This window comes from Eretmochelys imbricata, chromosome 23 (assembly GCF_965152235.1).
Source record: "Eretmochelys imbricata isolate rEreImb1 chromosome 23, rEreImb1.hap1, whole genome shotgun sequence".
Classification (NCBI taxonomy): Eukaryota; Metazoa; Chordata; order Testudines; family Cheloniidae; genus Eretmochelys; species Eretmochelys imbricata.
In genome coordinates this window covers 13058454-13072077 of record NC_135594.1, presented here as the reverse complement: position 1 = coordinate 13072077, position 13624 = coordinate 13058454, and the positions used below count along the sequence as shown (strand labels likewise).

Sequence of the window (13624 nt, the reverse complement as noted above, 5' to 3'; positions counted from 1 at the left end):
CCAGCTCCCCTCGATCGACCCCTAAACAAACCCCTCCATCTACCCCCAGCTCCCCTCGATCGAACCCCTAAACAAACCCCTCCATCTACCCCAGCCACCCCCTCGATCGACCCCTAAACAAACCTCTTCATCTATCCCCAGCCACCCCCCACGATCGACCCCTAAACGAACCCCTCCATCTACCCCCAGCTCCCCTCGATCGACCCCTAAACGAACCCCTCCATCTACCCCCAGCCACCCCCTCGATCGACCCCTAAACAAACCTCTTCATCTATCCCCAGCCACCCCCCACGATCGACCCCTAAACGAACCCCTCCATCTACCCCCAGCTCCCCTCGATCGACCCCTAAACGAACCCCTCCATCTACCCCCAGCCACCCCCCTCGATCGACCCCTAAACAAACCCCTCCATCTATCCCCAGCCACCCCCCTCGATCGACCCCTAAACAAACCCCTCCATCTACCCCCAGCCACCCCCCTCGATCGACCCCTAAACAAACCCCTCCATCTACCCCCAGCTCCCCTCGATCGACCCCTAAACGAAACCCTCCATCTACCCCCAGCCACCCCCCTCGATCGATCCCTAAACAAACCCCTCCATCTATCCCCAGCCACCCCCCTCGATCGACCCCTAAACAAACCCCTCCATCAACCCCCAGCTCCCCTCGATCGACCCCTAAACAAACCCCTCCATCTATCCCCAGCTCCCCTCGATCGAACCCCTAAACGAACCCCTCCATCTACCCCCAGCCACCCCCTCGATCGACCCCTAAACGAACCCCTCCATCAACCCCCAGCCACCCCCCTCGATTGAACCCCTAAACAAACCCCTCCATCTACCCCCAGCCACCCCCTCGATCGACCCCTAAACGAACCCCTCCATCTACCCCCAGCTCCCCTCGATCGACCCCTAAACGAACCCCTCCATCTACCCCCAGCCACCCCCCTCGATCGAACCCCTAAACAAACCCCTCCATCTATCCCCAGCCACCGCCCTCGATCGACCCCTAAACGAACCCCTCCATCTACCCCCAGCTCCCCTTGATCGAACCCCTAAACAAACCCCTCCATCAACCCCCAGCCACCCCCTCGATCGACCCCTAAACGAACCCCTCCATCTACCCCCAGCCACACCCTCGATGGACCCCCTAAACGAACCCCTCCATCTACCCCCAGCCACCCCCTCGATCGACCCCTAAACGAACCTCTTCATCTACCCCCAGTCACCCCCTCGATCAACCCCGAAACGAACCCCTCCATCTATCCCCAGCTCCCCTCGATCAAACCCCTAAACAAACCCCTCCATCTATCCCCAGCCACCCCCCTCAATCGACCCATAAACAAACCCCTCCATCTACCCCCAGCCACCCCCTCGATCGACCCCTAAATGAACCCCTCCATCTACCCCCAGCCACACCCTCGATCGACCCCTAAACAAACCTCTTCATCTATCCCCAGTCACCCCGTCGATCGACCACTAAACAAACCCCTCCATCTATCCCCAATCACCTCCTCGATCGACCCCTAAACGAACCCCTCCATCTACCCCCAGCTCCCCTCGATCGACCCCTAAACAAACCCCTCCATCTACTCCCAGTCACCCCCTCGATCGACCCCTAAATGAACCCCTCCATCTATCCCCAGCCACCCCCCTCAATCGACCCCTAAACGAACCCCTCCATCTATCCCCAGCTCCCCTCGATCAACCCCTAAACGAACCCCTCCATCTATCCCCAGCTCCCCTCGATCAAACCCCTAAACAAACCCCTCCATCTATCCCCAGCCACCCCCCTCAATCGACCCGTAAACAAACCCCTCCATCTACCCCCAGCCACCCCCTCGATAGACCCCTAAACGAACCTCTTCATCTATCCCCAGTCACCCCCTCGATCAACCCCTAAACGAACCCCTCCATCTATCCCCAGCTCCCCTCGATCAAACCCCTAAACAAACCCCTCCATCTACCCCCAGCCACCCCCTCGATCGACCCCTAAATGAACCCCTCCATCTACTCCCAGCCACCCACTCGATCATCCCCTAAACGAACCCCTCCATCTACCCCTAGCCACCCCCTCGATCGACCCCTAAACAAACCTCTTCATCTATCCCCAGTCACCCCCTCGATCGACCCCTAAACAAACCCCTCCATCTATCCCCAATCACCCCCTCGATCGACCCCTAAATGAACCCCTCCATCTACCCCCAGCCACACCTTCGATGGACCCCTAAACGAACCCCTCCATCTATCCCCAGCCACCCCCCTCAATCGACCCCTAAACGAACCCCTCCATCTACCCCCAGCCACCTCCTCGATCAACCCCTAAACGAACCCCTCCATCTACCCCCAGCCACCCCCATCGATCGACCCCTAAACGAACCCCTCCATCTACCCCCAGCTCCCCTCAATCGAACCCCTAAACAAACCCCTCCATCTATCCCCAGCCACCCCCCTCAATCGACCCCTAAACAAACCCCTCCATCTACCCCCAGCCACCCCCTCGATCGACCCCTAAATGAACCCCTCCATCTACCCCCAGCACCCCCTCGATCGACCCCTAAACAAACCTCTTCATCTATCCCCAGTCACCCCCTCGATCGACCACTAAACAAACCCCTCCATCTATCCCCAATCACCCCCTCGATCGACCCCTAAACAAACCCCTCCATCTACCCCCAGTCACCCCCTCGATCGACCCCTAAATGAACCCCTCCATCTATCCCCAGCCACCCCCCTCAATCGACCCCTAAACGAACCCCTCCATCTACCCCCAGCCACCTCCTCGATCAACCCCTAAACGAACCCCTCCATCTACCCCCAGCCACCCCCATCAATCGACCCCTAAACGAACCCCTCCATCTATCCCCAGCCACCCTCGATCGAACCCCTAAACAAACCCCTCCATCTACCCCCAGCCACCCCCTCGATCGACTCCTAAATGAACCCCTCCATCTACCCCCAGCCACCCCCTCGATCGACCCCTAAACAAACCTCTTCATCTATTCCCAGTCACCCCCTCGATCGACCCCTAAACGAACCCCTCCATCTACCCCCAGCTCCCCTCAATCGACCCCTAAACAAACCCCTCCATCTATCCCCAATCACCCCCTCGATCGACCCCTCAACGAACTCCTCCATCTACCCCCAGCTCCCCTCAATCGACCCCTAAACAAACCCCTCCATCTATCCCCAATCACCCCCTCGATCGACCCCTCAACGAACTCCTCCATCTACCCCCAGCCACCTCCTCGATCGACCCCTAAACGAACCCCTCCATCTACCCCCAGCTCCCCTCGATCGAACCCCTAAACAAACCCCTCCATCTATCCCCAGCCACCCCCCTCAATCAACCCCTAAACAAACCCCTCCATCAACCCCCAGCCACCCCCTCGATCGACCCCTAAACGAACCCCTCCATCTACCCCCAGCCACCCCCTCAATCGACCCCTAAACGAACCCCTCCATCTATCCCCAGCCACCCCTTCGATCGACCCCTAAACGAACCCCTCCATCTATCCCCAATCACCCCCTCGATCGACCCCTAAACGAACCCCTCCATCTACCCCCAGCTCCCTTCGATCGACCCCTAAACGAACCCCTCCATCTACCCCCAGCCACCTCCTCGATCGACCCATCCCTAAACAAACCCCTCTATCCATCTACCCCATCCACCTTATCTATCTACCCCAACACCCCCTCTATCCACCCATCCACCTTATCTAGTTACCCCCAGCCACCTTCCCTATCGACTCCTAAAGAAACCCCTCCATCTGTTCCCCAGCCACCCCTTCTATGTACCCACCCCTATCCAAACCCCTTTATCCACCTCAACACCCCCTCTATCTATCCATCTATCTACCCCAACACCCCCACTATCTATCTATCCCCAGCCACCCCTCTATCTACCCATCCCCAAACAAACCCCTCTCTCCACCCCACTCCCCACCGAGAGCCCAGGGATCCCGGCTCCCAGCCCCCCTGCTGAAGGGAGAGGCCTGTGTATGAAGAACTGTAACATCCAGTGAGCTGAGAAAATTGCATAAACCCTGCCTAGTGCAGGGGTGGGCAAAGTTTTTGGCCTGAGGGCCACACGGGGGTTGCAAAACTGTATGGAGGGCCGGGTAGGGAAGGCTGTGCCTCCCCAAACAGCCTGGCCCCTGCCCCCTATCTGCCCCCTCCCACTTCCTGACCCCTGACTGCCCCCCTCAGAACCCCCCACCTATCCAACCCCCCCTGCTCTCTGTCCCCTGACGGCCCCTCCCCCTATCCACACCCCCACCCCCTGACAGGCCCCCCGGGACTCCCACGTCTATCCAACCCCCCCTGCTCCCTGTCCCCTGACTGCCCCTCCCCCTATCCACACCTCCACCCCCTGACAGGCCCTCCGGGACTCCCACGTCTATCCAACCCCCCCTGCTCCCTGTCCCCTGACTGCCCCTCCCCCTATCCACACCTCCACCCCTGACAGGCCCCCCGGGACTCCCACGTCTATCCAACCCCCCTGCTCCCTGTCCCCTGACTGCCCCTCCCCCTATCCACACCTCCACCCCCTGACAGGCCCCCCGGGACTCCCACATCTATCCAACCCCCCCCTGCTCCCTGTCACCTGACTGCGCCTCCCCCATCCACACCCCCACCCCTGACAGGCCCCCCGGGACTCCCACATCTATCCAACCCCCCTGCTCCCTGTCCCCTGACAGGCCCCCCGGGACTCCCACGTCTATCCAACCCCCCTGCTCCCTGTCCCCTGACTGCCCCTCCCCCTATCCACACCTCCACCCCCTGACAGGCCCTCCGGGACTCCCACATCTATCCAACCCCCCTGCTCCCTGTCCCCTGACAGGCCCCCCGGGACTCCCACGTCTATCCAACCCCCCCTGCTCCCTGTCCCCTGACTGCGCCTCCCCCATCCACACCCCCGCCCCCTGACAGGCCCCCCGGGACTCCCACGTCTATCCAACCCCCCCTGCTCCCTGTCCCCTGACTGCCCCTCCCCCATCCACACCCCCACCCCCTGACAGGCCCCCCGGGACTCCCACGTCTATCCAACCCCCCCCTGCTCCCTGTCACCTGACTGCGCCTCCCCCATCCACACCCCCGCCCCCTGACAGGCCCCCCAGGACTCCCACGTCTATCCACCCCCCCTGCTCCCCGTCACCTGACCGCCCTCCCCCTATCCACACCCCCACCCCTGACAGGCCCCCCGGGACTCCCACGTCTATCCAACCCCCCCTGCTCCCTGTCCCCTGATGGTCCCTCCCCCTATCCACACCTCCGCCCCCTGACAGGCCCCCCGGGATTCCCACATCTATCCAACCGCCCCCTGCTCCCTGTCCCTGGACTGCCCCCCCGGCCCCCCTTACCATCTGTGGCTGCGGGGCGGGGGGGGCCGGGGGCTAGCGTCCCCAGCCGGGAGCTCAGGGGCTGGGCAGGACGGTCCCATGGGCCGGATGTGGCCTGCGGGCCATAGTTTGGCCACCTCTGGCCTAGTGTAAGAAGGTTAAAGATTTAGCCTGGGGGCTCTCGCTGATCTTTTATTTTCTTTAGTACCTATCTCTGACCTGTTGTGCCTTCCACTTATAACCACCGAAAATCCAGCGTTCAGTCATTAATAACCCTGGTTTCTACTTCCCCTAACGCTGTGTGGTTTGGGTGAAGCGCTTGGGGGAATCTCAGCTCCGGTTACAAAGGCTGGCGCATTGTCCTCTCCACCAGGCTTCTGACCCGGGCAGGATGGTACAGCCCTGGGGTGCAAGGCTGGGAGCTGGGGGGATTTGGCTGGTGCCTTGTTCAGTGTGATTCGTGAGTGGCTCTGGGGGCGTTCACACAATCTAGCTGGGTGTGGGGCACCACATACGGTTGTGCTGAGTGATCGCAGCGCCTGGAGGGGTTTGCTGTATGTCACGAGCAAAGCATTGTGAAGGCAGCCCAGGCTGGAGAGCTAAGGGAGCACAGCGGTACCCCAGTTCCAGGGTGTACCCCGTGGATCCTGTCACACCCTCCCAGGAGTCCTGGCTTTGATTCCCACTAAAATTTGCTCTTTTAAAACACAAGAGGGTTTTTGTAACTTTAGATAGATAAAGAGATGCTGGGTGTGTATGAAGATAGATAGATAGATAGATAGATGGGGTGGATGGGGATAGATAGATAGATAGATAGATAGATAGATAGATAGATAGATAGATAGATGGGGTGGATGGGGTGGATGGGGATAGATAGATAGATAGATAGATAGAGTGGATGGGGATAGATAGATAGGGTGGATAGATAAGGTGGATGGGTGGATAGAGGGGTTTGTATAGGGGTGAGTAGAGAGATGGGTCCAGACTCCCAGTCCCCCCACCCATGCTCTAAGCACTAGACCCCACTCCCCTCCCAGAGCTGTTTCATGAGCCCCTCAGTGGCTAATTACAATGGACCTCGGCTACTTATAGTCCGCTCTGTGCCTTGTGCCATATGCTCAATCGGCTTTGGTGGGTCAGATCTGTCAGCAAAGTGGCATTAGTGTCATGGTCGATCTGTCAGGGACAGGGAGGTGAAGGGCCCGGCTCTGTAACATGGTGTGTGTGTAGGGGGGGTGCAGAAAGGGGGCAGCATCACGAGTCAATGGGTTTGGGGAGACCCACAGCTCGCTGATCCCCCCTTCCCGCAGACCTCTGGGTCAAAGTGTCCTGAGGAGCCAGGGATAGAACCCAGGCATCCTGGCTCCCAGCCCCCACACCCCCACTCTTACCACTAGATCCCAGCCCCCCTCCCAGAGCCAGGGATAGAACCCAGGCATCCTGGCTCCCAGGCCCTCCCTGCTCTAACCACTTCCCTCAAATCTGCCTCTGCAGGGTTCCTAGAGTCCTCTGACCCATCCAGTGCTGGCCACTGTTGATGCCGGGATACCAGGGTAGATGGGCCTCAGGTCTGACCCAGTCTGGCTGTTTCTGTCTTCCTGTAACCCAGGCCAGAGCTTTTCACGCAATGATGCCTGGTTCCAGCCCATATCTGATAGCTGAGCTGGAGCGACTTGCTTAGAACGACATCTAGTCCTGCTGTAAAGACGCCAGGTGATGGAAAATCCCCCTGTCTCATGACGGAGGCCACGGTGCATCATGGGAGATGGAGTCCAGCTGAGGGAATGGGGCCTATGGCAGGAATGGGGATGTTAGGGACACAGAACTACAACTCCTATGAGGCACAGCGACAGCCCACATTCCTACACCAGCCCCACGCCCTTCTCTAGTGTGGTGGCACATGCGTGGGGTGTGTGGGTTTGGGATAGGTGTGTGTGGTGGTGTAGGGGCTGGCGGCATGCGTGCAGCTGGGTTGCGTATGCTATCACATGTGTATTTGTGAGGCAGTGCTGTGTGTGTCCCTGCTGCCCCCTGCTGGAAGGGATATGCCCTACTGTGTGTGTGTGTGTATATATAGTGAGTGGTGTCTGGGAATTCTGTGTGGAGGGCTAAATTGTATGCGTGTATAGACACTGTGGAGGGGAGTTGGGTGTACGGCTGGTGGGCAGTTGTGTTTATAGGGAATTTGTGTGTATGTGCATACCCTGTGTGCTTGTAATGTGCGTGTCCTTGCCACCCCCTGCTGGAGGGGCTGGTCCCTGCTCTGTGTGTGTGTGTGTGTGTTTGTGTGTGTCTGTAACGGTGCGGGAGGGGGGAGCCGGGAGTGCGCGACCCAGTCCCCATGTGGCGCTGACCGCCCCGCAGAGGAACTGGCTAATTGGCTCCTTATCATTTCATCTGCCGAGTCGAGACGCCACTTGCCAAGGGGCGGGGGTAGGGGCGGGTAGGGGGGCCAGGGGACTTGGCCAGGGCTATATTATAGAGGAAACAAAATTACAGCACTCCAGCCAGGCAGACAAGGGAGAGACGGAGCCTGGGACGGGGACAGAGAGCAAGAGAAGAAAGAAGGAAAGAAAAAAAGAAAGAAAGCGCAAAGGGCTGGAGCTGGGGGCAGAGAGCAGGGCAGGGAGGACGGAGGGAACGTGAAAGAGGAAAAAGAAAAAGTGAAGAACCCAAGCGCTCAAAAGGCCGAGGCCCCAGGCAGCTGAGAGGTAAGGCGGGGACGCGACGTGCGACCCCTCTGCCCTGTGGGGGGCTGGGGCAGAGCCTGGCGGCGTTCGGGGTGAGCAGTGGGGGTCTAAATGCTGGAGGATTACAGGAGAAACAGGGGGCGGTGGGGAGATGCGCCCACTTGGGGAGCCCCTGCCTGCCACCTGGCCTGCGCCCCACAGCTGGGACGTCATGGTGCACCTGCCTCACATCTGCCACGCCCAGCACATCTGGAATGGCACCCCCACCCCCTCACCCTGCCCCCATCTGGGACCCCCTGCACATCTGGAGTGCACCGCACAGCTGGCCTGCGGCCCCGGCCCCACCCTGGCCCCACAGCTGAAATGCAGCCCACCCACTTGCATGGCTCCCATCCAGATCGCCTGGCACATCTGCAGGGCTCCTCCCCCCATGCACGGCCTCTCCATAACCCACCCGCACTCCGGCTCACATCCCTGCCCCCCAAGACGGGTGCCCCCCACTGCCCTGACCGACCCAACGCTTCCCCTCACGGCTTCTAGAGCTGGCTTTGCGGGACCCACTGGGCCTGGTTCCCCTGCCATCGCCCCCAGGAGCCTCACCACCCCAAGGTGGCTGGTGCCTGGATCAGAAACCTGGCTGCCCCATCAGCTCTGCCATGCAAAGGGGCCGTGCTCTCTTTGCCAGGGGCCTTCTGACCCACACGTGCCTTCCTCCCACTCCCAGGACCCATAAGAGGCAGACTGGAGGGTGGCTGGGGCTCCTTGCGCTGTGGCTAATCCCTGCCCCTCAGGGCCCATAGGGCGCAGATCAGGGGTGTGGTCAGGGTGTCCTATGCCAGGGGCGTGTTGATTGTAGGGTCTTAAGGCAGGATTCTGGAATTAAAGGTACAGGCTCCCTTTTGTGCTATGCCACAGGGCCACGTTACGCTCCACTCAGGGGGATGTTTTCGTAGGGTCTTCGGAGCGAATGCTTTGTTTAAAGGCACAAGCCCCCTTTTGGTGCTGGGGGAGCAACGTTATTGTACGGTCTTTGGACAGGCATCTGGGTCTGTAACTCAGTTCCCATAACCCCAACCCCCGTCTCCCCGCCCTTCTCTCTCCCCAGATAGGAGCCCGCTCCCCCCATCTGCCATGTCTGCCCCCCCGGCGCCATGCGACCGCGTGACAGTGAACATGGCCACGGAAGAGGTTCAGATCCAGCTGTGCCCGGACCCTCGGCTGGTGAGCACGGCCACGGGAGGTGTGGAAGGTGCCTGCCACCGCTGCCTCCTGCCCTTCAGCGTGGTGGCGACGCTGATCGGGGTGGCGGTGACGACCCTGGCCTACTCCCGGGACGCCCACGGCTCGGTGCTGTCGGTGCTGGGGCTGGCCCTGCTGGGCGCCGGGGTGCTGGGCCTGGCCGGGAGTTACCTGGCCTACTGCTGCCGGGGCCGCAAGATCAGGGGCTGGAGACGCGGCAGCTTCACCCTGCTGGTGGGGGACCCGCTGCAGAAGAAGATGGTGGTGTGAGAGTTCGATCCGAGCCAGTGTGGGGATCCAGTCCGGGTTCTGCCTCCATCCTGAGTCCGATCCGAGCCGGCATGAGGATCCAGGCCAGGTTCTGGAGCCACCCAGAGTCCCCTGGCTGAGCCATCCCACCTCCTGCTGCATGGGACCTGCCCTGTGTTGTGTGTCATTGCCCCTGTACCACGAGTCACACGGGATTCGCCTTTAAACCCAACACTCCCTCACCCGACTCCTCTGGATACAGACATCACAGCCTCCAGCCCTGCCTCAGACTCCGGTTGCAGACCTCTTGCTGCATGAACTACACACCCATGGGCCCATCTAGCATGGCATCCCACCTCCAGCAGCAACCAGCATCTGCTGCTGTGGAGGAAAGGCAGGAGACACCTGCCCCAATGGGCAGTAGTGGAATAATTCACCTGGACACCAAGCTCCTGCCCTTGCTGAGAATCTTGTGGCCAGGAGTTCCGCAGGCCGTGCAAAAAAAAATCTCGCCCTGATCCGGTCTCCGCCCTGCGGCCGGTGAGCGTGCTGGTGTTGTGATTTAAAGGGCCAGCACAGAGCTCAGAAAGTGGACGGGGGCGGGTCCAGGTGTGGGGGGTCTCTGTCCCCGCTCAGGGGCTGGGTTCATTATAACCGTTTCTGAGCCGGGTAGCACTTTGGAGCTGGGTAGATCAGCTGCTGCGGCCCGGTCTGGGGCGGGTGTGGGGGCTGGTTGTACGGGGAGCCCCCCTACTGAGTCGCACTCCCTGAGCGCAGCGCCCCCTAGGGCCGCTCTAGGGCGCCAGGGCCCTGTGTCGTGCCAGGCTGGGCGGGAGCCGCCCGCCCAATTGCTGCCATCTCAGTGTCCCAAGTGTAAACAGCCAGCGCTTATCAGCCCCGGGCTGGGCTCCGGCCGGGTCGGCGCATTGTTCGCGGCCTTGGGCCCAAGACGTGCCCGGCGCCCCCCAGCTTATCTGCATCCCGCATGGGGGCTGGGGGGGGGAGGGAGCTGAGGTTAGAGGAAGCATGTGGGGGAAGGGGGGGGCAGCACCCTGGAGAATGGATCTCTCCCCACTGCAAACATAACCCCCCCGCCCTGCCCTGCCCCACAGCCCCCCTCTCTTCCCAAAGATCCCCTGCCCTCCACAGCACCCCCTGCCCTCCCCTCTCCCACGGCCCCCCTGCCCTTACTGTACAGCTGTCCCTGCCCCCCACACAGTCCCCCTGCCCCCTTCCCTCCCACCACAGCCTTCACCCCCCCCATCAATCTATCTGTCCCCTCACCTGCTAGCCCAGCCAGAGGGATCTGCCCAGCAGTGGGTAATCGGGGTGCAGTGATGGAGGGAGATAGGGGCACCCCCCTCACACTTTCTCTCTTCCCCATACATTCACCCCCCCCCCCACTCCTAGGCTGAGATTCCCCCCAGTTGCCCCCTCCCCCCATCAGCGCTGGCCCGGCACCAGGTACCTACTGCCTGGCACAGCTGGGGTCTGGCCAACATCCCAGTGACCCCTCCATGACCTATGGCCTGACCCCACTGACGCCCCCACCCCGGCCCCACAGGTCTTGAGCCCCAGTGAGGGATGCTGTGTCCGCTGCCCAGCCGCAGCCCTGAGACATGGGGCCTTTCCCCTCTAGGGGGCACCGGCCCCGGGATGGGGACTGGCTGGCTCAGGGGGGTGGGGAATGGGGCTCGGGGCCTTTCCCCTCTAGGGGGCGTCGGTTCCCATCCGGCCCCAGGGCAGCACAGACGGCAAGTGAATCCTGGATGGTTCACCCCCCACCTCATGTGTGAAACAAGTTTGCTGGGTCTCAGTTAAATGCCCAGGTGCCTCCATCACACATTCCCCCCTGCCCAGTCCCCTAGAGGAGGGTCTCTGAGGAGATGGGGGGGGGCATTGAGGGGGTGGAGCCGTGCTGGGGCCTCCTGCTGAGGATGCACCCTGGAGTCAGGCATCAGAGCCTGCCCGCCCCCCCCAGCAAGATGAGTGTGAATTACCACCCATCCAGCCCACCTTCATGGGGCAGAGCCATGGGCAGGGGGCAGCAGCCCAGCCAGCAGGGGGAGGGGGCAGGTGACACACAAAAACGCAAATTCCCAGCAGGGCAAAGCCCCTCTGCTCCCCTGCCCCGATCCAGCAGAACCCAGGAGTCCGGGAGCCTCTGGCTCCGGCAGAGCAGGGGTTAACACCTTGGCTGCCTCTCTCCCAGGACTGGGGGTGGGGAAGGGGGGGGGTCCATGGGCCTTCCAGCCTGTGGCTCCAGCCCTGTTTACAAAGGACCTTTCCTGTTCCCAGGGTCCCTGCCCTCCCGCCCTGGCACTCACTCACCCACCCCGCCCCCGCAGAGCTGGGGGGGGAACCGGGGCTGGGCTAGCAGGGGGCTGCGGGTCAGGAGTGAGGGGGCACCAGCAGATCTGGGGGGGGGGTAACCCAGGGCCCCTCACTCCCGACCCGTAGACCGCTACTAGCCCACCCCTGGGCTCCCCCCAGCCCCCTGCCAGTGACCCTCACTCCCGACCCACAGCCCCCTGCTAGCCCAGCTCCCTGCTAGCCCAGCCCTGGTCTCCCCCCAGCCCTGCCGGTGCCCCTCACTCCTGACCTGCAGGCCCGCTAGCTCTGCCCTGATGCCATCTGCTGGCTGGTAGCAACTGGGGACTCCCCCAGGACGCATTTGAGCAGCTGCAGTTCAGGGGCCCTCTCCTGGGCACACAGGGCAGGGGTGTGTCTTGCCCGTGCAGGGCCTGGGGTGGGTCAGGAGGTTTGGGGGCATTGGCCTCAGGGGACTGAAAGACCAGCAGCAGCCAACACCTCAGCCCCACAGCAACACTGAGCGGAAGTAAATCACAGGGGTGGGGTGACCAGACGTCTTATATAGGCTCCTATTACCCCCACACCGATTTTCCACACTCATTGCCTGGTCACCCTACACAGGGGCCAAGGACTATCACATGCAGGGGGTGCAGGTCGGCAGGGAGGGGCACCGGCAGAGCTGGAGGGGGTCAGGGCTGAGCTAGCAGGGGGCTGCAGGTCAGGGTTGAGGGGTACAGCCAGAGCTATGGGGGAGACCCATGGCAGGATAGAAAGGTGAGGATCCAGGGGAACCAGCACCGCTGTGCCTGGAGCTTTCTGTTCTAGTTTAAGGGTCTGCAACCAGCCCCCACAGCTGGCAATGGGGTGAGGTGACCCATTGCTGCCATTGGGAGCAGCCTGTTTTGTCTCCAGCTGGTTTCAAGGCCTGCCTTACACTTCTGGATTCAAAGCGGTTGAGTCCTGCGCCGTTGCCCCATCCACGCCAGGGCAGGAGATACGTGCAACCAACAGCTCAGCGTGGCCCTTGTACCAGGCAGGGGGAGGGGAATTGCTGGGGCAGCAAAGCTGAGCCACATCCTCTGCCAAGGCCCAGACAGGCCAGTGCCTCCCACTGACCGTTTCCACTGCTCTGACTCAGAGCTAAAGGAGAGGGGTTTATCTGACTTCATTGCCAATGAGAATTAAACTAAACCAAAGTCAGGTCACTGAAGTTCAGCATAAACATCCACAAAGAGGTTTAATGAACCCACATCTTTAATTTAGATTAGTTTGCCTGGGTGTCCTGTGTAGACAGCCCCACCTACCCCCCCCCCCAGGCCTCGCCTGTAGACATGCTCAGTGGGAGCTGGCTGGAGGAAGTTGGTGCTGGGGGTTTAGGGGTCGATATTTTGGGTGTTTGGAAAAACCAGACCCCATCCCCACCGTGTAACAGCTAAAGCGAGCAGGATTGCACCAACACACCTACCTCCATCAGCCCTGTCTGCATGCAAGCGGCAAGGCCCTCAGCCTCTGAGGCTGGAAGCGAATCAGCCCACAGCTCTGGGAGGGGAGTGGGCTCTAGTGGTTAGAGCAGGGGGCAGGGAGCCAGGACTGCTATGTTGGGTCAGCTGGATTCAGAACTTTCTCTGAACATAGAGGGCAGTTCTGCCCCCTGGTGGCTGGATTCACACCTATGCTGGCACCTCCCTGTAACAGGTCTCAACCCAGGCACTGCGGTCGGTCATCCGGGGAGGAAGGGGGGGTGCCAAGTATCAAGGATGCCCCAGGGTTGAGGGAATAAATTAACCCTTCAG

General features: G+C 61.1%; 1 protein-coding gene across 1 annotated transcript; it reads left to right on the top strand.

Moving 5' to 3' along the window:
- The first annotated feature begins 9161 nt into the window (after nt 1–9161).
- On the top strand, nt 9162–9539 carry LOC144279062 (transmembrane protein 100-like). The gene has a single exon (XM_077840503.1). The coding sequence runs from the start codon at nt 9162–9164 to the stop codon at nt 9537–9539; it is 378 nt and encodes a 125-aa protein (XP_077696629.1).
- Nucleotides 9540–13624: the final 4085 nt, after the last annotated feature.